This window comes from Neophocaena asiaeorientalis, unplaced genomic scaffold (assembly GCF_003031525.2).
Source record: "Neophocaena asiaeorientalis asiaeorientalis breed wild unplaced genomic scaffold, Neophocaena_asiaeorientalis_V1.1 scaffold684, whole genome shotgun sequence".
Classification (NCBI taxonomy): domain Eukaryota; kingdom Metazoa; phylum Chordata; class Mammalia; order Artiodactyla; family Phocoenidae; genus Neophocaena; species Neophocaena asiaeorientalis.
Genome location: NW_020174048.1, coordinates 8320272 through 8348117, shown reverse-complemented (window position 1 = coordinate 8348117; position 27846 = coordinate 8320272). Strand labels below are relative to the sequence as shown.

Genomic DNA, 27846 nt, shown 5'->3' with positions numbered 1-27846 from the left:
TTTTGAATTAGAAATAGATTTTTAAAAATATTTTAAGATATTGGCTCTGTGGATGATAATATTTCTTATGGGAATTTTATACTTCTGTAGTTATTTTCCTTTTCAGTCAAATGAAGAAATGTCAGATGCTCTGCACCCCTCTGTCATCCCCTCCCCCAGATCATCATCTCTCATTGCTCTAAGAACCTCTCACCTGGTTTCTCCATTATGTGTCTTATGTACTTTGATTCAGGTTTTCTCCATACCGCTGTCAAGGTAATCTTTCCAAAATTCAAACTTGAGTTTCTAATTTTCAAGCTTAATGCATATTAAACCTTTAGGGAAAGTCCTGACTCTCTTCCTCTCCCACATCCACTTAGGCTAACTTTAGACCTCACTCACGTGTTACTTTTTCTAAAAAGCTGCCTGCATCTCCATGTTCCCGCACCTACTTTTATCACATTCTTAGCATACTGTGCTATAACGTGTAGGTTTCTTTGTCTGCTCTTCCCAGTAAAGTATAAGATGGCTGAGGAGTAGTGAGAGCCATAATGACAGAGAGGGAGAGGGAGAGAGACAGAGAGAGTGAGAGACTGAGATACACAGTTGGCTGTTTTCCTAAAAATGCATGGCTTTCTTAAGTTAATGGTACCATTGAATCTCAATATTCTCATCAGATCCTCAAATGCCCAAAAGATTTTTCAATAAGGTAAATATAATCGATGCCCCACACCATGGTTTTATATTTTGTCAGATATATACTAATAGCATCGGAAGATGTGCCTTATTTTCTTTCCTTTAAGAAGAAACATTTAGTTTGTTTTCAAAATGAACAAACTGGTTTGCAAATGTGTTTTGTAAGCAGATGATACAAAGTTTTTTCCCCCAGGCCTGATGTTATTAGATACTGTTTGTGTTAGACCCTTCCCCAGTACCTCCCCTTGCGTTTAGACCCTTCCCCAGTACCTCCCCTTGCTTAGAGTAATTGTTACATCATGACACTTATTTCATTCTGAAAAGCAAGAAATACGTTTTATGCAAACTGATAATATTAATTAATTGTGGCATTTGTCCAATCGAGAATAAGTATAACCCAGTGATTTAAACTATACATTTGTGAGTAAGCCAGATACTGAATTGAATCCTGGCTCTACTATTCACCGACTGTGTGACTTCCAGTAAAGTACTTAAACCTTGTAAGTCCGTGGGCCTCATCTGCGAAACAGGGACAAAATAAGGACCTTCTTCCAAGGGGTCATGGTGGAGAAGAAATCAAACAATGGACAGAGAATATTTAGTACAATACCGGGAAATGCGTTGAGTGGTCGTAGTCACACAACTGCCTCAGGGTAGGACTGTTTTCTTGCAGACGTGTAGTCTTAGGACATTGTCGGGAATTCCAACCCCAAGGCCAACCAATGTGTGGAAAATCCAAATTCATTGCCTAAGGACAATGAAGGTCTCAGTGAATGTCTTAACTGCTTTGTTATAATTAAATGTATCCACTACTAGATGGGAAGAAATGGGAGAATGCTCAGGAGCACATAGAATGAATGAGAAGGAAATGGACACGCCAGAATTACCACTTTGATGGCATAGAATAGGTGTTTGGTTTATCTTCTCTATTTTCGTATATGGGAGGAGTGGACGTATTGCAAAAAGCAGTTGTTAGACGTGCATATTTAAATGTAGCAAAACAAGGTGGTAGATGAGATAAATTTAGTCAAAATAGTGCACTAATAATTCATCCTCAGAAAATGCAGATCCTTGTTGTAGTTCCCTTCCTCTTCCTACATATGTAATTAAAGCACTCATCATGTAGGGAAACCACGGACTTGAGAGCAAACTGGTGTATAATGAAGGAAACATTGACAATGTTATTATAACTTTCTCCTCTGCTTCTTAATTAATATTTCTATATCTGTAAACCCAATTTTTGCGTCCCCTTTCTATCATGCTAGTTGCTCACTCATCTCTTTGCCTACATTTGAAACAAACATCCACTATTATGTCTAAAATTCATTTGCTTCCCTGTTGTTAAGTCAGATGGTCGCAACCTCCCACTATATTGCCATGTTCAGGTACATGAGCTGACTGGATGTTGGCAGTTCTTGTTACAGTGGCCATACCTTTTCCCATCAATTGCTGCAGTTGATAATTGGTAGCGCCCTTAAGATAAGCAGTTGGAAGCCTTAATATCCAGAGAATATTCACAGCGGAATTTAAGGGCCATCAGTGTCAGTGTAACACCCTACTTTTCAAATTGAACTCATGTTTTGATTTGTTTATAATAATTGGCAATATTTTCCTTTCCTTTGTGGATAACTAACCCTCACCCTTATTGAACATGTTTTGAGGGAATAGTTTAACATTTTTTGCAGCTCCACGTGAACATAATATATTTTCACATCCTCCTTACTTACTTCTTTTTTGTCAGTAAAATACATCTTAGATATATATTCAGGTTCCTCTTGTGCTCAGATAGTGTTGATTAAGTTGATTAGACTGTATTCCCCGTATTACCTCTGATGGGAAACTAGCCCAGATGCGGAAAGGAAAGTGCCTTGACGTGGCCTTAAACATAATGAAGCTGATGTAGTGTGTGTGGGTTAAAATGTGAGTATGAATATAATTGCTACATTTAGGTTGTATTAAATCAGTGAGCTTTAAAATTATGCTTAGCCCAGTGTACCTTCAGTTTTTAATTCGAGTTGCATAAAAATTCATCATTTGCTTTTTAAATAAATTATTTGTTAACATTTCATTTAATTCATTGTTTTAAGCCTTTATCAAACCTGCCACCTCTCTGATGATCTGATGATATACTGATCCTGGTAAACAGCCTAACACATACACCAAATCCATAAACAAATTACACCAAAGGTATAATTTTACTTTCCTCCTCACTTGCCCATCACACATAAAATAAAACTTTTTAAAAAACATCTTATGATACATTCTTATCCCCATTCTGCATGTTACTGTGGGCCCCTTTCTTTCATTTTGATTTGTTTTATTTTGTATTACTCCCCTTACATGTTAGCTAAACCTGCCCAAAGTACAGTAGTAGTTTCCTTTATAGTTACAAAATATGTTGAGGTCAGTTTTCATTCTGTGGAAATTGGAATTCATATTGGAGGGTAACTTTCTCTTCCTTGGGGCCATCAGTCTTCATAGACTCATCTATTTGACTTAGATTTTAGCCTCTCTCCCTCTGTGTTCCATACGACACCTAGAATGCTGTTCACGTGGTTGAATATTAATGACTGTCTCCACAGATTATGAAGCAGAGAACAAATGGTTCTCAATTGAATAATCTGCATTAGTACAACCCTGAGTGAAGGGGGCAAAGGAAAGACTCCCCTCCCCCCCCCCCCCCGCCCCCAACCTTCTTATCCCTTGGGTGGCACACATGACAAAGAAGCTCATTTGTAAGAGTTCATGAGAAATTTCAAAAGAATAGTGTAGAAAGATGAATTTCTTCTCCCACAGATGGTCTACTAACTGATTTTTAAGTGACTAAATCAGCATTCTGTCTCTACGCAGAGAGAATGCCCAATAAGTCAAGTTTTAAGTAAATTAATCTACTTGAAATTCTGACAGCAGGAGGAATTCAAGTGTGTGCAGTAGAGGTTTGGGCTGGTACCAGATATATCTGCTCTTTAAAAAATATAATACCATACTTTGGGATTAAGTCCAACCATAGCTTAGGTCATAGAAAGGGCTACTGGAAGAACGATCTTAATTAAAATGAATCCTTTACAACATGCTCCTAGCTAAAATACTTATGTTATAACTTGAGATAAAATTATATTGCCTTGTTTACTCATATATGTAAAAATAAGTGTAGATGAAAGTCTAGAAGGAAATTCATTACAATGTTAACAATAATTGTCCCTGGAGCTGAGTTCAACAGGGGATTTCCTGCCTTATATGTATTATTTTATTTTCATTTACATTTATCATACATTGAGTTATAATTATGTATTGCCTTGATAATACTACATTTAAATCAGTTAAATCATAATTTTAAAAGTAAAGGGGACTTCATGTTTGATATTTAAAAATCTTGATTTGAAACTAGGGAAGTGATTTTTTAAATAGGGGATAATGGGAGAATACATTTAAAAAATATAGTGAGTGGGAGCCTTAGGTAATGGCATAAAGTTTTAACGATTTGCATAAAAACTGAATACAAGATGCAGATGAGCAGCCTAGATTAAAAACTGTAAAGCAGACTCAACACCATGGAGTATATTTTAGATCAACCAGTATCTGTTTAGATTGATCAGTATCGATCAGTATCAGGCTAGAGTGCTGCCAAGGTTCTGTTTTAAACATCACAGTGATGCCTAATCAGGCCTTCAGTGGTGGTTGTACATGGGGACTGAGGAAGTGGCAGACAATGCTTCTTAAAGGGGGTGACAATGATCAGTCTTAAAGGAGGAAGTATAGACTCGGGTGGGCTAATTTTCATGTGAGTGTCTATATGTGCACATGTATGTGTGTGCATGAGTGCAGATGCCAGTGTGTTTGGACCTCTTGGAAAGGGGAGGGGTAAACAAGGAATAAATGCAACTCAGCCTCAGGGGAGCTCATCTCTATTTGGATTAAGGTGATCTGCCGTCACTCATCTTAGGGTTTCTCAATAGCAGCACTATTAATATTTTGGGCTGGATAATTCTTTGCTGTGGGGCTGTCCTGTGCTTTGTAGGATGTTTAGCGGTGTTTCTGTTCGTTACTTACTAGATGTCAGTAGCACCTCCAACCCATCATTACAGTCAGAAATATCTCCAGACATTGCCAAATGTCCCCCGGGGGGCAAAATTTCCCCAGGATGAGACACATTGCTGTATCTGCTTACAAGAAGTGAACTATTTCTGGGGAAAAGGCTATCATCTAGAGGCTCTGTAATCTTTCCATATGCAATTTCTGACATTCAGTCAGAGAAATAAGAAACAAAACCAAGGAAACAACAACAACCAATAGAAATACATGCATAAATGACCCATTTATTGGGATTATCAGATACAGATATTAGAGTCACTATGGAAAATATATTCAAGAAAAAAGATAGCAAGACAGGCTTCTAGACAATATCAAGTCTTTAGCACAGAGCTAAAATTAATATTGTTTTTGCTGGCTTTCACTCATGGTGGTTTGTTTCCTTGTGTGTACCTATTTGTTGGTCTTCAATTGTTAGCTTATAGATGGTTTATTCTAAACGCTAGAAAATCTTGAAGTGTAAATTCAGGACACCTTTCTTCAGTGAGGATTTGTGTTAGATTCTCCCAGGATATTACTGATCTTGGATCTCTTTAGCCTTCTTTCCAGAGTCCCCAATTTACTCAAGGAGTCTCAAATTCAACTTCTCCACTTTCATTGCTTGAAGAGCTGATGTAGGCTTTTACCCTCAGGACCTCTTTCATATGGGCTTATGGTAATTGCCCTTGTTCCAGCTCATAGTCATTGGCAGGCAGATTCTTAACCACTGTGTCACCAAGGAAGTCCCCAGCTCATAGTTCTTGAAGAATTACATGACTTCCCATAAGCCCAGCAATGGAACAGACACTTTATTTTAGGTCCAATATTTTTTTGTTTTTCATATTGCTGGAAGCTAAAGCCTACATACTATGTACTTCATTGTAATATATCTTTTGTAATACTATTTCAAAAAGTGAAAGTTAATAAAAACTCATATTTAAAATCATATCTCCCCACCAAAAATAAATGAATAAAATTTAAAATTAAGTGGAGGATAAACAAGAAACTTAGATTTGGAAGAGAATAAGTTTAGAATGTTTATTAACTATACTTCCCACACAGCAGTTGTCATTTGCTAGAAGAAAAAAAAAAGGAATATGCAAATTAAAATTCCCAGTGGAATTAATGCAGTTTCTCATTACATAACACATCATGGGCAAGCAATCAATCCTTCGGACTCTCAGGCAATCAGATGTATTTAAGCCAAAGATGTCTCAAGACAAGAGTAATCAGGGTTCCTCCAACACTGCTTTTTGTGTGATGTAGAGTTTATCATTGTTTAAAGCATCTGATCTCATAGGCTTTCTTTGTTTCCTTTTATTACCTCATTTCATTCCCTGAATAGCTTTTGCAGTAGCAATGTTAACTATTATTGCTATAAGTGATTGAATGGCCTATTTCTTTTGATACATCAGGTGAAAGCAGAAGTCATTTCACTGAAGAGCTGATATTGCAATTTCCTGTTCCTTCAAAAAAGACATTGCTTTTCAAGCAGGGGCATAAATGTTTTTGACCATTAGCAATTACATGTGATTTTGTTTTGTTTTTATTATTTTATATTCACTCCTTTGATTTTATTGAAGATTTGAATAAGAGAGACACATAAGCACAGATTAACTCATAATATGAAGGGACCCAAAGTAAGATCAGGTTTTATTTCACACAAACTACTATTTCTCCTACATTTCCCTATAGTCAGGGAGATGTGAAGGTTTGCATGAAAGATCTGCATTTCCAATACCTTTATTTTCTGACCTTCTTTTCTGTGTTGCTAATACAAACAGATAATCACAGGTATTTGAGAGTTCTTTCTCTTTTAGCACCCTCCTTCTTTCCTCTTTCCCTTAATTGGAGGCATATTTCTCTTTCTTCCTACATCTCTACACTACCATGTGATACTCTTATCAAAATGAAATGTTTCCTCTTATCTGGTAGTGTCCAAGAAACGTAGAGCACCCTCATTGATTTGGTCATCATTCAGTTTTTCTTGGTAACTAAGATTAGCCATGAAGTCTCTATGGTCTCTGCTATGACTAAGTATTTCATTATCTTGAAATAGTGAAAAAGAAGGTCAAGCAATTTTTCTCATACGTCTTCCTCCAGTCTGAACTGTTTCCATGACTTTTAACTACTGTCTTTTTGCCTTTACAGGCAATATTCATTAGGATATACTTTGAGAATATATCTGTATTTCCATCAGTCTGGATCACTTATGACCCTAGTAAGTTCCATTATTTGGAATTATGTTTCTATATTTAACTACTATTACTTTATAGCCAATGGTAGGAAGTGTTGGTCTTAGTTTCTCTAGAAAATGAATTGATTTGAAGGGAACTACAAGCAACTTTCTATTTGTGATGGAAGGCCATAATTTAAATATTTAGATATAAGTTATATAAATTAGTATGATTTTTATATTTGCATTGCATAGTAACAGTCTTTGAGAAAAATACTGCAAGTAATACCTTGGTAGCTGCTGTTAGAGTCTAACAAATTATACAACTTGACCAGACATATTTGGAACATTTAACTAGAAAACAAGACTGGTAGCTACAATTGATGATTTATGAATCAAATTCTGTGAATACATCTGTGACGCTTTAGAGATCATTTAGTTCAATAGCTTAGTGTAACAATATGTGAGAAGAGAACAGATAGCAATTTCTGAAAAGCAAAAGTGACTAGTCCAGGCTAGATAGAACCATTTATTGAAAAATCAGCCTTTCCCCACTGTACTGTGATGTCACCTCTGTCATAAATAAAGTGACCTTATATTGCATGGGTCTTTTCCCAGTGTTTTTATTCTGTTCCACTTGTCTTAAATGCTATAACTTTATAGTATGTGTAAAAATCTGGTATTGTAATTTCTCTATCCACTTTTCTCTGACAATAATGCTTTGGCTATTTTTGTCCCTCTGCATTTACATACCATTATGTTATCAAAATTATATCTTTTAAAAATTCTTGTCCTTTTTGTTTTTGCTATACAAAATAGAACTAATTTTTTTATATTAACCAGTTGTGTCTCATGACCTTGCTGAATTTACTTCTTAATTTTAATACTTTATATGTAGGTTTTTTGGATTTTCTACCAACATAATCATGCATACGTGAATAATGACAGTGTTATTTCTTCTTTCTTTATGCATCTTCTTTCTTTCTTTCCTTCTTTCTTTTGCTTTAGAGCACTTGATAAGAGGTCTGTACAATGTTGTTTAGAAATGGAGATAGTGGACATTCTTGTCTTGCTCCCAGTCTTGGGGGAACTGTTTTCAATATTCTACTTCCAAATGTGATGTTTGCTGTAGATTTATTTTAGATTACCTTCATCAAAATTAGGAAGTTAGCTTCTATCCCTTTATTCTTTCCTCATGAAGGAGTGTTGAATATTATCAAATATACAGTGTGCATCTATTTAGATTATAATATGGTTTTTTTTCTGTGGATGTGGTGAAATATTTTGATGGATTTTTAAATGGTTAAACCAACCCTCTAATCCTGGACTAAACACATTTGGAAATGATTTTTTGAAAATGTTGGATTTAAAGCTCGTGAGAGATACTAATCTGTAACATCCTTTTCCTATAATGTCCTTGTGTGATTTTGTTGTCAAGGTTATTCTAGCATCGTGCAATTTAAGTTCTAGACTGACTTTTACAAAACATTATTTTAATTTTGTAGAGTTTTTTTTTCATTTAGATTTCCCCTATATTTACTTTCATTTTTCACTATTTTCTTTATTTTAATGTTTATGTTCTGGATGGATCATTTTCTTTTTGTGTGAAGAAATGTTTTCTTTAATATTTATTCTGATAAGGCTCTTCTAGTGACAACTTATTTTAGTTTTTGTTTGCCTGGAAACGTTCTCATTTTGTAATCAAATTGGTAGGATATTTTTGTTAGGCATAGAATTCTAATTTGGCACTTTCTTTCAGGATTTTAAAGATGTCATTCCATTGCCATATGATTTAAGCATTTATTTTGGTAATTCAGTTGTCAATCTTCTTGTTTTTTTCCTTTGAAAGTAATACATCTTTTTATCTCTAACTATTTTTAAGATTTTCTCTTTGTCTTTCAGCAATTGACTATGCTGTGTGTCAGCAATGCTGTGTGGTTTTCTTTTTATTTATTCTCCTTAGGCTTTATGAAGCTTCTTGAATCCATAACTTAAATTCTTTGGGCATGTGTATTAGTTTGCTAGGGCTGCCATAACAAACTACCAGCACTGGGTGGCTTAAGCAATAGAGATTTATTTCCTCTGGGCCTGGAGGCTGGAAGTCCAAGATCAAAATGTGAGTAACCTGGATTTATTCTGAGGGTCTCTCTCCTTGGCTTGTAGGTAGCCATCTTCTCTTTGTGTCTTCACATGGTCTCCCCTCTGTGTGTATCTGTGTCCTAATCTTCTCTTCTCATAAAATCACTAGGATTGGGGCCCATTCTAATGACCTTACTTCACCTTAATTACCTCCCTAAAGATCTTATCTCCAAATATAGTCACATACTAAGGTACTGGAGATTAGGATTTCAATATGTGAATTGGTGGGGGTGGGGGGACACAAACACAATTCAGTCCATTACAGCACTATTAGAAGTGTCTTATCTATGACCTCTTAAAATATTACTTCTGCTTCATCCTGTCTTTTTTCTGGGTACCCAATTAGATGCTTTGGATATTATTTCATGTCCAGTGTATTTCTTAAGCTTTTTTTATTCATTCTTTTTGTTTTCTATGCTTCAGTCTGGATATTTTCCACTGACCTATCTTCCAGTTTACTAAGCCTCTTTTCTTCTGTGTCTAATTTGCCACTGACTCTCTTTATTCAATTTTTAATTTCAGTAACTGTATTTTTAAATTCAGAATTTCTACTTCATTTTTTATAGATGATTCTCTGAATAATTTCTCCATTTAGTAAAATAGTTTTTTGAATATATTAATCATAGTTATTTTAAAGTCCATTACTGACAATTCTAGTTTGGTCACCTGTATCATTTTTAGACCTTTTTGTATTATCTATTTTTCTCTTTCCTTTTTAGTCATTCTGTCTTGTCTATTGATATAACTATTTTTAATTGGGTATAAATATTGTTTAATAAAATTGGTAGAAATTTGTGAATGATGTTATCTTCCATGAAGAGATAATTTACTTTTTGTCTGGCAGACATATGTACAAAGGCAGATAACCTCAATCCAATCAAGCATTAATATGATTTCTAAAGTGAAAACCTGGGATGTTTATGTTATGTTTATCAATGCCCTCCTTCTCAAAGGTCCCTGAGTTCCAAGTACTGTGTTTCCAGCCAGATGAAAAAACCAAAAGCTCTGTTTAGTTTATTCATCTTCTAGATGTTGCTTTCTGCTTAATGCTTTATCCTCTTGCCCTAAAAAGTTTCAGTCTTGACAAATGCATGAAGGGGATTATTTGTGTATTGGGTAGAACTCACTACCCTATGGTTCCTTTTTCTCTAGGATCTTGGCCACTTAAATCCAGGCTGCCTTAGGAGGCTTTGACTTATATATTGACCTTTTGCTAGTCAAAAATTATTTCTGAGGCTAGAGACAAAACGGAGATAGGACTTTCAGGTGCCATAGGAGTTTGTTGAAAAATAATGTCAGAATAAAATACCTTTCAAAGAAGTAGCATTACTTAGTACAGAAACCATAAGTTATCTGAAATACATTGTTGGCAGAGCAAAAAAGGAAGTAGACATTCATATTGAGGGAGAAACAGATTAGCTGTGAAAAAATGGTGTATTACTTCCAGTTATATAAAATTATAATATGTGGTTCTATTTGTGGAAGCCTTTTACTCTTCAAGTTATACATTTATTTATTTTTTTCTTAAAGTTTAAACACTGTGCCACAAACAAATATCACAGTGGTACTTAGGAAATCCAAACAGTAATACTTAAAAAAATATATTTCTGTTTTTGTGTCTTTAAAGTTACTTATTAAGTAGGTATTCCCAATTTTGAAAATTTTAAAATAGAAAGGTTTAGTTATTTTCTAAGATTATAGAACATATAAGTGGTTGATATTAAATTCTGTCTTAGGTCTTTCTGAATCCAGAGCACAAACTCTTAACTCTTATCAAAGACGGCCTTCTTGGCTTCAGTTCCTTCAGTGATGGAAGCTTACTCCCTACCATGGCAGCACATTCTATAATGGACTACTCTGATGTGTATTATGTTATTTATTACAGTATATTAAACTCTGTTCCCCTGTAACTCTTACCTATTAATCCTGAATATGTTAACTGTGCTATAAAATGATAGAGTTAAAGCAAGTTCACTATAGCCTTAAATTTTAAGTTTATTGAATTTCTGACATTTTTGACTACAATGATTCCCAGACTCTGCATATATTTGACATTGCTTTATTGAAAAAAATTGGCTTAAATCCTGAATATGACGTTAAAGGATATTTTCCAAAAGTGAATGTAAAACATGTGGCTAAGTGTATACATAATTATTGATAAGACTTTATTTTTTAAAAAACATTTAGCTGCATAGATAAGTTATGTTTAGAATTTTACTTGCATATTTTTAAAATTTAAAATATTTTTATTTTGAGATACTTTTGATCTTAGAAGACTTAAGAATAGTACAAAGAACTTTTTTTACATGAGCCATTTGAGGATAAGTTGCTCACATGGAGTTACAATAGCTTCAAATTTAAATGTACCATATACACATATATTCTGATATATGTATACATTTACATATATGCTCAATGTTCTTTCTAATGTTTTATGATTTGGGAAAACTAATATTGGTAGATTCAGAAATAAATACTAATTAAAAAATAAGTTATCAGGAGAAAATATTGCTTTATGGTGTATTTTTTCTTCATTTTAAACGATTAGCTTGTTGTTGATGGAAATGTATTATTTATTGTTAGATGGATTTCATTGTTCAATTTGTAAAGTAAATTCTCTGATTATCCCTGATGTGGGAAGAAAGTCCACGCTTGTTTCAAATCAATTTAATTAGCACTCCTGAAATGTGCGTTAAGGAAGTGATATGTTCACTCACACTTTTGAATGTTTTAAAGTAACAAAACCAGCAAGAATTTAAAAGTGATTAAGGTCTGATTCTACCTTATCCCTTTTTTTCCCAAATGTAGTTTATCTTCAAGAAACTTTCTATAGAAACGTTTCTCTGTATCAACTCTTTCACTGGTGAATAGCATTTGTTGTCTGCTTCTATCTTTGACATTTGTCCCATAGAGTCTTTCATGGTGAATTACAATTGCATGTGTTTATTTATGCCCTATGGAATCAATAATTCAATACCAGGCATAGGCCTGGATGTGATAGGATTTTTGTTTGCAGAATCCCAAAACCTTGTTTCTGAAGCAAGGTACTGCCCACTGTCCCGTCAATGGGTTTATCAGCTACAAAGAATGAGATTCTTATTCTAATTTATATTGACTCATTCAGGATGGGCCACATTGATTAATTACTTAAGCTCCACATTTCCAACCTCATTCTTTCTCTGATTTTTTAACCTTGGGTCTATCGCATAGTTCCTGAGTTATATTGGTAAACACGTATGATATTGCTACCTAATTTATAAAATTTTTGTTAGAAATAAATGAATTGAGTAATTTTAGTTATTGTTATAGAAACTAATCTTAAGGTTGAAATAACGAGATACTCTTACTTAGAGGTCTAATAGACTTCCTCTGTGAAGTTCTGCTCAATACCTTGGAAAACCTTTAGAGAAAAGTGAAGCCTGCTACTCCCATATCCCAGTTTCAATTTTAGACACTCTAAGGGCAAACAACAGAAAACTATATCAGTACAACATTTGCTTAAATGTCTTATTTCCTCACAAAGGTCTGTGATTGATTACTTTAATCCTTGTATACTAAGAAGACACAAACAGAAGGATTGACATTTATCCATGTTTTTAAAAAGTTACGAGCATCTCTTCCTTGGCTAGCAAATGTAATGTCAAAGTATGGCTTGAATTATAAGAAGTCTCACTGCTCATTTTGAAATGGAAGGTGAAAGTTGCCTCTTCACTTTCAAATGTCTGATGGAAGATTACTTTATTCTCACATACAAAATATTTGTACTTAGATGAAATGGTACAGAATATTATAGTTCTGAAGTGTTTAATTCTTTCTCATAGAAATTTCAAGGGAACTTTGGATGCATTTGGCAGGAGCTTTTCCTAGTACAATCAGGTTGCTATGGTAAACCTATTATTTTAGGCAAAGGAGGACTGTGTTAGTAAAGTGCTAATCTCTTTTCTGTTTTATGTGAGCCTCTAATTACTCTCCAAATATTGAGCATGTACTGCAAGTATGGTTTTGCCCTTTTAAAAAGTGGAAGAAAATAAGGTTGTAGAGAGTGTACCTTCTGTTCCCAGGCTAGCAGGTGCATTTGATGATATGGTGTTCTTCTTAAATAATCTCATTCTGGATCAGGAAATACAGTTGGTTTATTTTTTTAGAGAAATAGAATCAGAAAGTAAAGGAATGGATTTTATGTGAGTTAGTGAAATTCAAGTCTCCCATTATGTTTTTTTAATTATAAAAATAGAAATAATATCTGTTATTTATGGACCACTTACTATGTGTCAGGTCCTGTCCTATGTACTTGATATGTATGATAATATTTAGCCTAACCAAAATCTTACGTGATCAGTGTCATTACTATCCCCATCCTGTAGCCGTAATAAATGAGGTTTAACTTAGTCTTCCAAAGAATCACATTTAAGGTTGGATGTGCCAGGATTAAAATCCAGATTTATTTAAAATCAGAGCCCATTCTTGTAACTGAATCTTACGTTAAAATTTATTTTCTTTCTTCTTTGCCTGATTAACATTTAACAAACACTTTAAGACTCATTCCGAATTCACCTTTTCCAGGAACCTTCTGTAACCCTATAGGGTGTGTGTACTCATGTACTTTACCTGTATTCCCTCTACTATTAAAAGTTTTTAAATGTCTCTCTTAATTTTGTATCTTCAGGATAAACTAGATGAGCTGTAAACTGTGCTTTTTGTCCATGTTCTGACTTAAAGTTTTTCTGTATTTTGTAGAAGTGTCAAATTTGAAATGCTTAAGTAAAATCTGTTTTAATCAGAACTTCTACGTATCTGCTTTACTTCATTACCCTTCTTTGCTAGTGTATAATAGCCTTTAAATACAATTCATAGGGATTGCAATCCATTATAAAAGTATGTCTTTGGACTAACTTTTTGTATGTCCTTAAAGGTTAAGTTTATTAAAATTTACCTGGAGTGGGCAGACTCTGTAAATTTCAGTTAAGTTTTGGTTGGATGATATTGATGATGTTGACTGAATTAATTTCTTTTCAGACAGTTATTTCCATCCTTTTCATCCTGTTCCTGGATTGTCTTTTTAAAAATTACTTGGTTTATTTGCATTTTTGGATATATCTTTCTTTAGATTTTCCTCTCAATTTGTTATATAACAGAGTACTTGCTAGTGCTAGACCTGCAAACTTCCATTATCCTTCATTCTTACTTATCAGAATACTAATTTGATAATCATTTGAGAATCCACAGTTACATCTCCATAACATTAAACTAATCATTGAAATACTACCATTTAGTAAATAAAGGAGAGGAGACTCAATTTCTTATATTTTTTCTTTCTGAATTTGTTTTTATTTTTTTAAGTGTTTTATTTTCACATCTTTATTGGAGTATAAATGCTTTACGAAGTTTTGTTAGTTTCTGCTGCACAACAAAGTGAATCAGCTGTATGTATACATGTATCCCCATATCCCCTCCCTCTTGAGCCTCCTCCCACCCTTCCTATCCCACCCCTCTAGGTCCTCACAAAGCGTGCTATGCAGCAGCTTCACACTAGCCATCCGTTTTACATTTGGTAGTGTACATATGTCACTACTGCTCTCTCACTTCATGCCAGCTTCCCCTTCCCCCCATGTGCCCTCAAGTCTGTTCTGTACATCTTTGTCTTTATTCCTGCCCTGCCACTAGGTTCATCAGTACCGCTTTTCAAAATTCCATATATGCGCGTTAGCATAAGGTATTTGTTTTTCTCTTTCTGACTTACTTCACTCTGTATGACAGATTCTAGGTCCATCCACCTCACTACAAATAACTCAGTTTCGTTCCTTTTTATGGCTGAGTAATATTCCATTGTATATATGTGTCACATCTTCTTTATCCATTCATCTCTCGATGGACATTTAGGATGCTTCCATGTCCTGGCTATTGTAAATAGAGCTGCAATGAACATTGTGGTAAATGTATCTTTTTGAATTATGGTTTTCTCTGGGTATATGCCCAGTAGTGGGATTGCTGGGTCATATGGTAGTTCTATTTTTAGTATTTTAAGGAACCTCCATACTGTTCTCCATAGTGGCTGTATCAGTTTACATTCCCACCAACAGTGCAGGAGGGTTCCCTCTTCTCCACACCCCCTCCAGCATTTATTATTTGTAGATTTTTTGATGATGGCCATTCTGACCGGTGTGAGGTGATACCTCATTGTGGTTTTGATTTGCATTTCTCTAATGGTTACTAATGTTGAGCATCTTTTCATTGTATTTGTTGGCCATCTGTATGTCTTCTTTGGAGAAATGTCTATTTAGGTCTTCTGCCCATTTTTGGATTGGGTTGTTTGTTTTTTTGATATTGAGCTGCATGAGCTGCTTGTATATTTTGGAGATTAATCCTTTGTCAGTTGTTTCGTTTGCAAATATTTTCTCCCATTCTGAGGCTTGTGTTTGCTACTACCTCAACAGAGAACTTTGCTGGCTGCTAACAGGTTACAAATCAGCCTGGACCATAAATAGATCACTATTTATGGTAGGGTTCTGGCATGTATTTATTTAGTATAAAGTGTGCATTCACTGATCTACTAATGGTGTGAACCAAGTACTGTGGGATCAGAGAGAAGGAACAGATCCTCCAGGTGACCAAACAGGGATGGCAAGGAAGGGTTTATAGAGGATTTCAGATTTAAGCTGGCTGTTGAACACTAGGTTGAATTTTATAGAGAAAGTTGTAGAGTGCATGGCAGAGAGAAGAAATGGAGCACAAAAACAAAGTCTCTGAACATGAGTGCACTGTGATTGTTGGGTATAAGCTTAGGAAGGTGAGTTGGATCTTGTGTAGAAAGCCTTGTTGAGAAATTTGATCTCTGCCTTAAAGGTCATGTGGGACCATCACGGGAAGGGGAGTTCCATCATCATAGCTATGTTTTAAGAAAGTAGATTTTATGAAGTTTGAAATTGAAAGGAGAAGAATGGTTAATTAAAAGAAGGAAGGCATCAAGTATGTCATCAAGTTTTTTCAAGACTCAGTGACAGATTAAATGAATAGCGACCTTCTCCGGGATAAAAGAATCCAGGAAAAGGAGTAAGTTTGTGAATAAAGGTGATGAATTTGCTGTGGAACGTATTTCATTGATATAACTATGGAAAACACAAATGAAGGTATTCAGGTGATTGGCAATGCCTTTGCATTCCAGGGAGAAACGTCTTATTCTAAATTCAAGTTCTTCCATTAAAGCTCACGCTTTGTGTCAGTGTTACCAAACTATTTACATGTGATTATTATTTAGTGCATCTGTTCAATAAATATTGGTTTAAACATTATGAGGGGGCTTCCCTGGTGGCGCAGTGGTTGAGAGTCCGCCTGCCGATGCAGGGGACACGGGTTCGTGCCCCGGTCCGGGAAGGTCCCGCATGCCGCGGAGCGGCTGGGCCCATGAGCCATGGCCACTGAGCCATGGCCGCTGAGCCTGCGCGTCCGGAGCCTGTGCTCCGCAGCGGGAGAGTGAGCGGGACAAAAAAAAAAAAAAAAAAAAAAAAAAAAAAAAACATTATGAGGACACATGAGAAGTGCAGTTAATTCTGATGTTTTTGTGAAGATGAGTGATTAGGAGGGTGCAAGTGTCATGGATTTGGTGGAATTTACTTTGGATCTTAAAGAATGAGTGGAAATTCACCTGGCAGGTCTATGTCCTGGTAGTGAATGGAGTGAAGTTGTGAACTGAGATAGCAAAATAATGCCCTTTAAAATGTGGACCGCATGAAGAATTTACTCTTCTTTACCTTTCTATGTGTGACAGATTAGCCTTTCTTAATGCTTAATGCTTTGCCATCCCATCAGAATCTTCTGTATCCTAAAAACTAAATTAGAGCTACATACATAAAGTTAATTCAGCTAATATTTGCCTTAACATATTTTTAAAACACCAACAGACACACGGCCTAAAAAATGAATTGCAAAATGGTTAATTATTGTCTGATATTTTAAACAGATGCTTGAATTACAATCTATCAGGAAAAAAATGTACCTAGGACCATATATTAACACTTTACTATCCAACTGTATAAAAGGCGGGGGGTGGATAAATTGGGAGATTGGGAGAAATAGAAGACCCTATCCAGAATGAAAACAGTGAAATGGAGATATTTAAACACATATGCCAGTAGTTAGTTCATCCTTTTCAAAGAAGCCAATAATACATATTCAGGAAACTTCCTGTATGCCTCAAAATGCTAATAAAATGGTCAGCATAAATACATATGCCCTCAAACTTAAAAAGTGTTGTTTTCTTGGTAACTGGGAGTGGATTACCTGTCAGGAATGATGTGGGTGAAGTTTCCCACATCTGTCCACCATGGACTAGTTAACCATTCAGGGCCACACTGCTGACCTCAGTCCTATGTTTTGCCTCTCTCCACAATCTGGATCGTTGCTTCCTTCACACATCTACCTATGAGAGAAGCACAGCAGGAGATTAACCGGGGCTCAGAAAATCTGGGTTCTAGGACCAATACTGCTGAAGTCTACTTTGCTGGCCTTAAGCACGTCATTTAGCCTCAGCATACTTGAGTTTCCTCATCTATTAAACTGCAGAAAGTCATGGATCCTCCTGACATTTTATAGCAAATAAACACTTGCTGGTATATTTTTTCAGGGAGAGATCTGGGGTCTACCAGTCAGAGTTCTTTCTTTTTTTTTTTTTTTGCGGTACGCGGGGCGTCTCACTGTTGTGGCCTCTCCCGTTGCGGAGCACAGGCTCCGGACACGCAGGCCCAGCGGCCATGGCTCACGGGCCCAGCCGCTCTGCGGCACGCGGGATCCTCCCGGACCAGGGCACGAACCCGTGTCCCCTGCATCGGCAGCTGGACTCTCAACCACAGCGCCCCCAGGGAAGCCCCACCAGTCAGAGTTCTTGATCGCGTACAACAGAAACTGAGGTCATTAACTGGGATGAAAAATCATTTTATTAGAAGAGTTTAGGCTCAGAACACAAGCTTGGACAATCAGCTCACGCAGCACCCCAGCGAAGCAAGGCACTGCCGAGAACCAGCCCCTGTAGCCATCACGTTTAAACTTCAGCCTCTGTGTGCCGAGCTCTACTACCCCTGGATGCTCACTGCTATGCTGTTACACTTGGCATTCTGCCACAGCCCTGTGCCTTGCTTTCACCCTCATGAATCCAAGCCCCGGCCAAGAGCGTCTGGCGTGTCTCTGTTCTGTCTGCCGGTCCATAGGAAGAGGGGTATCACTGGGGAAAGAGGAGGGGCTCTGATTCCTGCTGAACTTGGCACTGCCTCCAAGTTGGAGGAGAGATGGGTTGGAGGGTGGCCAGAACAACATTTTCTATCGCCATATCTTTCACTGGATTCTCAAATGGATCATAGCCCCGCCATTTCTGCCACAAAAGATTATGAGTCACTGCATTAGATTATCTTTAATTACAACTCTGAAATTATATGATTCTAAATACTAATTTTTCTTTCTTCCATCATATCCCAGCTCAGAATTTCTTTAACGAGATACAAATGCAGCAACAGAATGACTAACAACATTGCAGGGTCAGCCCTGAAGTATCTTATGATCATTTCAGTGGGTGTGTAATTATGATGGTTGGGATAATGACAGAGAGTAACAGATGTCTCGGAGTAGTCACTCAGCTGAATTTCTGGCAAACCAGTACCAATTCCTCAGAAAAAAGAAATGTACTTTCTGGTGCTGTATTATGAGTATATTAAGATACAATATGGCTTAATGTTTAGATGCACAAACTTTAAGTGTAATGAGAATGGATATAAATTTTGAATCTGTCCCTTAAGAACTTGTTCACCAGGGAAAGTAACTTGGCCTCAGTAAGTCTCCATTTCCTGTTTAGTAAAATGATAGTGATAATGCTAGTCAATGTGTGGTATTATGAAAACAAAATGACAGAATTGAAGAAATTATAGTGTTTGAGGCATAGTTACAGCTCCAGAAATAATAACAAATAACAAAAGACATAAAGATAAAGACTTAACTGTTTATAAACATAAAGATAAATAGTTAAGGAATCCCCAAACTATGAACCAAACTCATTCCAAAACATGTTTATACTTTTCAACTTTAAGTCAAGGATAATAAGGTATTTAGGACATGCACTCAGACATGTGTTCCATATTGAAATGACTTCTATGAACTCAAAAATTGATGCCAAATCATCACTAAAATATCAGGTTGAAATGAACATTTTTTTTCTGATGTGGCAGACAGACCCACACTAAAAATATTTTTTTAAATGACCACATTATGGCAAATTATGTCAAAATATATAAAATTGACCCAGTTATGTTAAATGGTCTCATCATAAGTGGAATATGAAATACCCAGAGAGTTTAATAGTTGGATTATTCTTCAAAAATGAATGAAACCAACAAAAAAATGAATGAAACAGAAAGTGGAAAGTAGAAGATGGGAACGACATGAGCCGGGAGTTGTCACTTCAGCTCCTACCGACCTCCTTGGCATTTGTGCTTGACCTTCAGCTTAAGCTTAGGGAGGTAGGAAAAGGTATTTGCTGAGCTATTATCAGCCACAGACTGGAACTGGTCCAGGAAGTCTAATAGGATGCTTGCTTCCTTTCCAAGCCTTCCTGATTCTGTGAGCCTCCTACTGAGTGCACTCTGCCTTTGTGTTTTGCAGGTAAGTGTGAGTGTGGCGAATGCACTTGCTACCCACCGGGAGGCAGCAGGGTATATGGCAAGACGTGTGAGTGTGACGATCGCCGCTGCGAAGACTTGGACGGCGTGGTCTGTGGAGGTGAGCAGTTCTCACAGCCCTCTGCTCCCTACGTGGAGCCTGCTTCACCTGCCTTTCTTATCCTACTTCTTCTTTTTAAAAAAAAAATTCTGTTACAAAGAAGATAAACAAAAAGCAATACACAATTAGACCTAAAAGCAGTATACTGTTAGGTTGGTAAGGACCTTGGACTCTTGATTTAATCCACGTGTATGTATGTGACAGGATAAAGCATGCTATTGATAAAAGATGGTGGAGCCTAAACCAAGTCCTCTGAAGACAGTGAAAGGGTTTGCTTCAACCAGTTTACAGTTTTGATTACTGATAAAAACAGATTGGGGAAGTAAGTATCACCTGAGACTTGGAAAATAAAGCAGTAAGACTATATTCCAAGTTAATTACACAATCACAAGAGATATACACTCAGTTTCCATGATGGCTCTGAGACCCCAAAACAAACTTGCTGAAGTAATAAACAGTGCAAAGGAAGAATGAGGCAGATGAGGGTTGTCACGAAGGTTAACACAGCAGAAAGGAGAGTCCCAGTGGTAGAATGTTGCCAGTGTCCACCTGAGCTTCATCCAGGGGAGGGAAAGGGGGTCACCAGGGAACTGAAAGGGGGTTCAGTCTTGCAAAGCTCCATATTGTAGAGAGGGTGCATGCCGATTGCGGTTCCTTCCAGGTTTCCAGGACAATTGAGGTGAACTGGACGTGGAATCACACTAAAAGAATATAACTATATCTCTTTAAGATAATTATCATAATGCAGTTGGGCACTATTATTGGGGGAAAAGCCCGCACATGTACGTACAAGTGATGGAAGGCTGGCACACCACCCATCTCTATCATCTCTCTGACCTCTATGTATATCTGTCTAGCTACTCTCTCTCTAACCAACTATAAAACACTTGGAATTTGATCAAAAATATTTTCTTCTTTCCTTTCTCTGTGAGCCAAGGGGAAAGGCCCTTTTTAATAACTGTTGGGCCGGGTGGTTTATCTCTCGCAGTTCCCGTGACAGACATCCTCAGAGATAGTTCCTGCTTTTCTCATTTCACAAATGGAAAAGTGAATGAGGTTTGAGGTGTTAATGTCCCATAACTGAAAAGTGCCAGACTCAGGGTTGGAGCTGTGGAGTTCAGTTCACAGATCTCTCTCTAAACCACAATTTCCCCCAGAGTGATATCCCACTGTTTTGACTTTATGTCAATATCATTTTTAGTTTAGAGTCTCTTTTCACTCGTGTTAGTTATCAGACATATCTAAAACAGATTATAGTCGTTTTTATTGTTGTTGTTAAGTACTTGACATTTTACAAACCTGTCATATCTACATACCCATTAAATGACCAGTCCCCCCTTCCCCCAGCGAATCTCTCTTTCTTTCTATCTTTGGGGAGGGAACCAAAGATGAAAGCAAATCTATATATCTGCTTGTTAGAAGAGATCAAATGTTTACTAGGTAAGTGAGAAAGCATCTCACAAAGTGATAATTTTTTAGACTAATTCTTGACTCTGCGTGTCTACAGTCTGGATTTGTCCATCTACCCAGAGTCCTCTGTGTCCCAGAGGGACCTGACTCCCATTAGCCAAACTAGTAAAAGACCAGTGTACAAACCAGAACACCAATTACTTGAAATACAATCAGAAATATAATTGCCCCAGAGACTAGAATTTTTTTTGTAGAGAAACTCTATGAGAAGTAAGAATCTGAGATAAGGATTTGGATGCAAGTCCTTGGAAAGGGGAAGGAGTTTCTGGTAGGAGAGTGGGAAAGTGTGGCATGGAGGAGGGGCAGCCGATTAAGACTGTGCTGTCAACCCAGTTACTGCTGTGGTCAACTGGAGCTTCATCCCAGCACAGAGGATGGAACTCTAGGAGCCCGAGTAAAACACACAATTCTTATATCATCAGTCATTGGTTGAGGATTGCTTCTAGGAGACGTTAACTGCCAGGCCACATCCAGCATGCCTCACAGGTACAGGATCAGAGCAGGCTTCTGCAGCTGGAGAAAACCTCGGGGCAGAGAATCCAGGGCGTGCCAAGTGAAAGTCATCATAACAGAAAGGATGACGTTGCTGGGGGACCCCTGCAGCTGCCAGAATACACGTGCAGAAGGACCGCAGCTCTCATGCCAGGTGGTCTATCCTCTCTGGATAGTGCAGATTCTCATTCTTTACCACTGGCTAGATTTTCCTACCGACAATCCATCCTCTCTTTGATTGGATACAGGATGTGGCACAGTAGACTAGGCAGTAGCTGGAGACAGGCTAATATATCTTATCCTCCTGGTGGAGCCTTGGCCACGATTTGGGAGATCCTTGCTTACACATTTAGAGATTAATTCTTAGATGGTTGATCTTCCCAAATATAGATGATATTGGAACATAATTATCAGAGCACAAACGTGTTTTCAAAGTTGGGAAAAACTTTGCTGCTTCTCCTGTGTCAGCTAGCAGCCAACAAATATTAGTACAATAGTAATCAGATAAGCAAAGCATCTTTGATCTCTATAATTGGATGGATTCTCTTGGTGTTTCTTCTTAAATTTTAGCAACCAGCTCTAGGAAATCACCTATGCATTTTAATTTCGTATTTTAGATTGTATTAAAGACATTTTACTGACTGAAATATCTAACATTTTTCAAGTAGGTAAAGGAAACACACCTTGGAAATTTTTCTTGAAAATATTTTGTGGTGTTATTCTTAAATTTCACTTTGACATTCAGATAATGTCCTTGAGAGATTTAGGGTTAAGATAATACCAGTAATTTCTTTCTCTTTTTTTTTTTGGCTGCATTCGGTCTTCGTTTCTGCACGCGGGCTTTCCCTAGTTGCGGCGAGCGGGGGCTACTCTTCGATGCGGTGCATGGGCTCCTCATTGCGGTGGCTTCTCTTTGTTGCAGAGCCTTGGCTCTAGGCACGTGGGCTTCAGTAGTTGTGGCACGCGGCCTCAGTAGTTGTGGCTCGCGGGCTCTAGAGCGTGGGCTCAGTAGTTGCGGCACACGGGTTTAGCTGCTCTGCAGCATGTGGAATCTTCCCGGACCAGGGCTTGAACCCATGTCCCCTGCATTGGCAGGTAGATTCTTACCACTGCGCCACCAGGGAAGTCCAATACCAATAATTTAAAAGGTTGTCTGTAGGTAACAATGATTGGCTTCACTTACCTTCTCCTGCTTCATCTGAGCTCTGCAGCCCAGTTGACAGCCTGGAGCCTTAAATTCTGCCACAGGTTCTGCACTAGGGCCTATGCACACATCTGTACACATTTCAGTGTGTAGTTTTTTTGTGACTCTTTACTCTGATGGTCAGTCCTATTGCTTGGAGGGGGATAGTTCCAGGAAGGAGAGGGAGAGAGATGTCCCCATCAGTGGTCAGCTCATGTGTATCTGAAGTGACATGTAGCTAGAAAAGCTGCACATAGTTTACAGTCCACACTGATGCTCTGTTAGTGTTCCTCAACAAGATAAGTCTAGTCTTGGTATTCATGGTGGCTGCGGTCTATAAAGTTGTCTTGAACAGGGATTTGGCAAATACTGACTCACTGCTCCTGAGGGAAATACGGGACTAGCTAGGTTCCTGCCTCTGTTTGCAGCATTTTAATCAACCAATCAATACATAACCTTGTTTTATGTGTGTGTCTATGTAAAGACATATTGTGTCATATGTAGTTGATTTAGTAACATTGAACTCGGCCAACAACCCTATAACTCACGCCTGATTATTTGGCTCACGGATTTTCTCCGTAAGGCACATCGCAGCCTTTTTTGCACTTAGGGACACTGGATAGCACTTCAGCACTGTACTTGGGAGCCATCTAAAAACATTGAAATCACCAACAAAAAGCACAAAAATGCAAAATGTACAGCACCAAGTATATTGGGAAAAGGACACTTGTTTACAGTGTAAGAGCTGAACAAAGAAGGCAGAGTGTGACCTTCTTTGATCTTTGCTGGGAATGTGAACCTCAGGCAACTCAATTTTTTCACCATTCGGCCCGTGTTCTCAAATGACCTGGAAAGCTTCTCGAGTGTTGATTTCAGGGATACAAATAAATTTTAGCGAGTAGGCAAGTTATCAAATATGAAATCTTCGAATAGTGAAGATCAGCTGTAATTCATGTTCTCACGGGAAGCATCACCTCCCACGTGAGTTTTGCACTTGGCCTCCAGTACTCAAGGTACTGTGATTTTTAATTCCTCTATTTTCTGAGCACTGCTTTATGGAAGGAATTATTTGAGCCTTGGCTATTATAGCCTTGAATTTCATTTATGTCTCAGCTGCTCTCTGGACAGAAATTACAAGAAACATGCCATTAATTAACAAGTTTGAACATAAATAATTTCAGTGTTAAAGTATATGACATAGTAAACCCTCTGATAAGGGGATCACAGGTTCCTTTCACAAACATTTATGTAAATGTACTTAACTATTTAGAAATGTAAGTGGCAATATAGTACAGTAGTTAAGACTATGGACATGAGGCTTTCTTGGTTCCAACCTTGGTTCTGCCACTTACTCCCCATATGACCTGAGGCAATTTACATAACCCCCATTTCTCACCTATAAAAGATGATTATAATATATGTCTCTTGTAGGGTTATTGTGAGATTAAGTGAGTTAATGTGTATAAAGTACTTAGCACATGTGTCATATGTATATACATTAGATATTATTATCATTAGTGTTATATACCTATAGAGAAAATGGTAGACATAACCTCTCAGGTGGAATTTTATGCTGTGGATTCCAGTAAACTCTATGCGACACAGAACAGAGCTCCACGTTTGCTTGGTTATTCCTTTTGTAACCACAGTTTATTCAGAACTGTGACTGTCTTGTCTTCAATTTTGGACGGCATAGATGAATTCTCCTGTCTGTTGTTTTTGCATGGTACAGTTTCTATCCTCACACTTGCCACTGAGCTACCAAATCAAAGTGGCCATATGCATCTCAGAAGTATTTTTAGTGGCTCTTACTCAGCAGGGCACCTTCCATGGAGAAGCTTCTCATGGGTTTGCAAGCAGGGAGGAGCACAGGTAAGAAGACACTGGCTGTTAGGACTTGAATAAGAGCATGCATCGCCAAAGTTTCTGTATTTCTCAGTCTATCTAAAAATATCCATTATCATAAGAACATCTCTTCTTATTTAATAATATCCTATCATGTAATAATTAAATCAGCAAATACGCATTGCATACTTACTCCATGTAAAGGCCAGCACTGCCCCTCAAACACAAGCATGTCCTTAAATATTTTTGATCTCCTTGATGCCTTTACCTCTGACCTGTATGTCTGCATTCCTCTTGGTTCAATCTTCAACCCATGGAAACTTGCTCTGTCTCCCACCATTCTGCATAACTGACTCCCTGGGGTTTTTCGTAATTCTTAGTTGCCCAAATCTGGGGTGCTGTTCAGGTCTCATTCTATGTGACCGCTTTTCAGCGTAGAGCTGTGGTCTACTTAGAATCCCCCTTGACATGGTCTCCTGGGCCTCAGAAACACCTTCCCCCTGTTTCTTCTCTCACTTCTCTCATAACCACTTGATCTTTTTTTCTTACTCATCTCTCAGAGCTTACCAATAAATCTTAGCACTTCCCTAGAAATGGCCTTTGCATGTCTTTTCTGCTCACTGTTAACTGTCCTCGAGTAATCTCCACTTCTTTCTTCCTCTTTTATCTTGAGGTCAGTGTCTGCCAAGATGATTTCTTAGCATCATTCCCTCCTGGCTTCATACTCTACAAATTTGAATTAAATATTTCCAATGTGGAAATTCCTCCACATTCTGCATGGTTGAAACTGAGGTAATCGTTAATTTTTTTCTTTAATTCAAGAAATATTTGTTGAGCTCCAGCTCAAACAGCTCAAAAACTGTTATGCCAGCCCTGGAGATTCAGTGGTGAATCTACTGGAGTTAATGATTATGCTTGAAGGGCAACATTGAGAAAGGAAGGGTAATGAGGTGGATGGTCTGAAAGAAGAAGCACTAGTTCAATGGAAACATACATGATAGGGGCTTTGACATAGACTGGAGGCTACGGAAGGCTTCGCTAATGCCTTCACATCTGGTAAAAACTCTATGATGCATGACATGTGCTTGACATGTATTAATCAGCTAAGCATCATGACCACCATACTTGGTAACTGAATGCATAGAACGTAGCCAGGTGAGGAGAGATGGGTGCGACCCAGGAGTCACAGAACAGTGTGCCGAGGCATATGCGGGAAGGGAGGGTGACATGTTCAAGGGGTTTTTGAGAACTGGAGAGAAACCCTGTGTGATAGGAGATGAGAATGCAAAGGGGAGCAGGGTATGACAGATTTTGTAAACCGTGTTAATGATTTGGGGCTTTACTCAAGTGATGATCGGAAGCCATACAAGGAGTTTACACAAGACAATAGCGTTATCACTCTGTTTAAAAAGTACCTCTGGCTGCCAGGTGAAGTTTGGATTGCTGGGAGGAGTGCGTATTTGTGGGGTTGGTGGGTGAACGTGGATTTAGGAGATGAGTGGTGAGAGATGAAGGTGGTTTAGCTAGATGGGGGATGGTAAAGATGGAAAAACTTGGATGTATTGGAGACAGTGTTAGACATCATATGGACAACAGGCTAACAAAACCCTTTACCTTGCTGCAAGAGACTCTGACCCTCTGTTAACCTCCCCACTCCAGCTCCCTGGAAACAGATGAAGATGGTAGATGCCAATGTTACCAGGCAACATTGCTCATGGTAATGTGACCTATGATGGATAAATTGCAACTAGATTGGGAGGGATTGTGAATGAACTATGAATGTCTTATGGGAATGCCATGGTTTTTGGCTTCTATGAGTGCTGTGACTCTGCCACCAGGCATGTCCCTTGCGGGTTTTCTGGAAGCTATGCTTAAGGAATAGTTAGAAGAGATTTTGGGCTCCTATGGGGCATAAGACTTCTAAGCCACAGAAGCCTCAGCGTTTGTGCAATATGGAGTTCATTGAAGTGTCCATCTCCAAAACAGGACAAAAAATTACATCTGTTTTAGATTTCTTGATTCACCAGCTACAGAGTGTTTTGGAAGGAAGTTGGCATCATACGAATCCGCAGTTCTGTGCCTTGAGGAAGGAACGGCAACTACTTTGTTCAAAGCATTTGGTCTCCCCATCATGTGGCAGCCAGTGGGGAACGAATCTCACTACTAGGAGTGTGTGAAACACATTAACATCATCCCTCTGGTGTAGCTTCCGAGAACAAAATTGACATCACTAATATGGGTAGTTTTCTCAGTTCACTGCCAGACACCGAGCCATAGTGTCTGTGACCTTTCACCTGGAGGGACGGACAAGAAGCATGTATCTACTGTGTGGCCAGAGATCAAAATGCGGGTCCCTGGCTCCAAAGCAGGGACTCCCTGAGCACTTTAGCAAACAAGGAATAAGTAAAACCAAAAATAACTGTAAACCTACCGAATCAGCGGGCTCATGAGACCTAAGAGCCAATGATGTTTATCCACCTTCCCAACAATAAATGCTGAAAGCGATTAAACCAATTCTGGGAGGCTGGGATAAATTAGCAGCTGTACCTGAAGGTGAATGTAAGCAATTACATAATTTTAAGCAGTTCAGTTTTGATTACACCAAAATTACAACCTGAAAACGAGGGTCATGGCAGTGACTGGCAAAGAGAAAGTCAATAGGAAGTAAGACCATGCCTCACTTACTTACTGGTAAGTCATGTTCAGTGATCATAGACCCCATGTGGATCTTCTCAAAACATCCCTATTAACAATAAAAATTTTATGTGACCTACAAATGCATGGATTTTTAAAATCAGATGTCACTACTGAAAGAAAAACACACTTCATCCAGAGAGGTAGTCCCTAAGATGTATTCATTTTTAGGGTACTTGATTTTAAGATTTCATAAGGAAAATATATCTACATGTTGGCTCACGTGTGTTTAATTGTTTTGAACTAATATAAGCTAAACCAGAGATCTCCCTCCTGTACTCCACATACCCAGGATGAGACTAAGGAGTGGACTGGTTATTGCTTTTCTCTGCTTTGTCCTCTCTGC

At 37.8% G+C, this 27846-nt stretch overlaps 1 protein-coding gene across 1 annotated transcript in view; it reads left to right on the top strand.

The window, feature by feature from the left end:
- ITGBL1 (integrin subunit beta like 1) overlaps window positions 1-27846 on the top strand; it is a 112295-nt gene that overhangs the window by 68660 nt on the left and 15789 nt on the right. The window contains exon 6 of the mRNA XM_024754020.1: window positions 19700-19816. Within this exon, the coding sequence (XP_024609788.1) occupies window positions 19700-19816 (117 nt within the window). The remainder of the gene's footprint in view (window positions 1-19699; window positions 19817-27846) is intronic.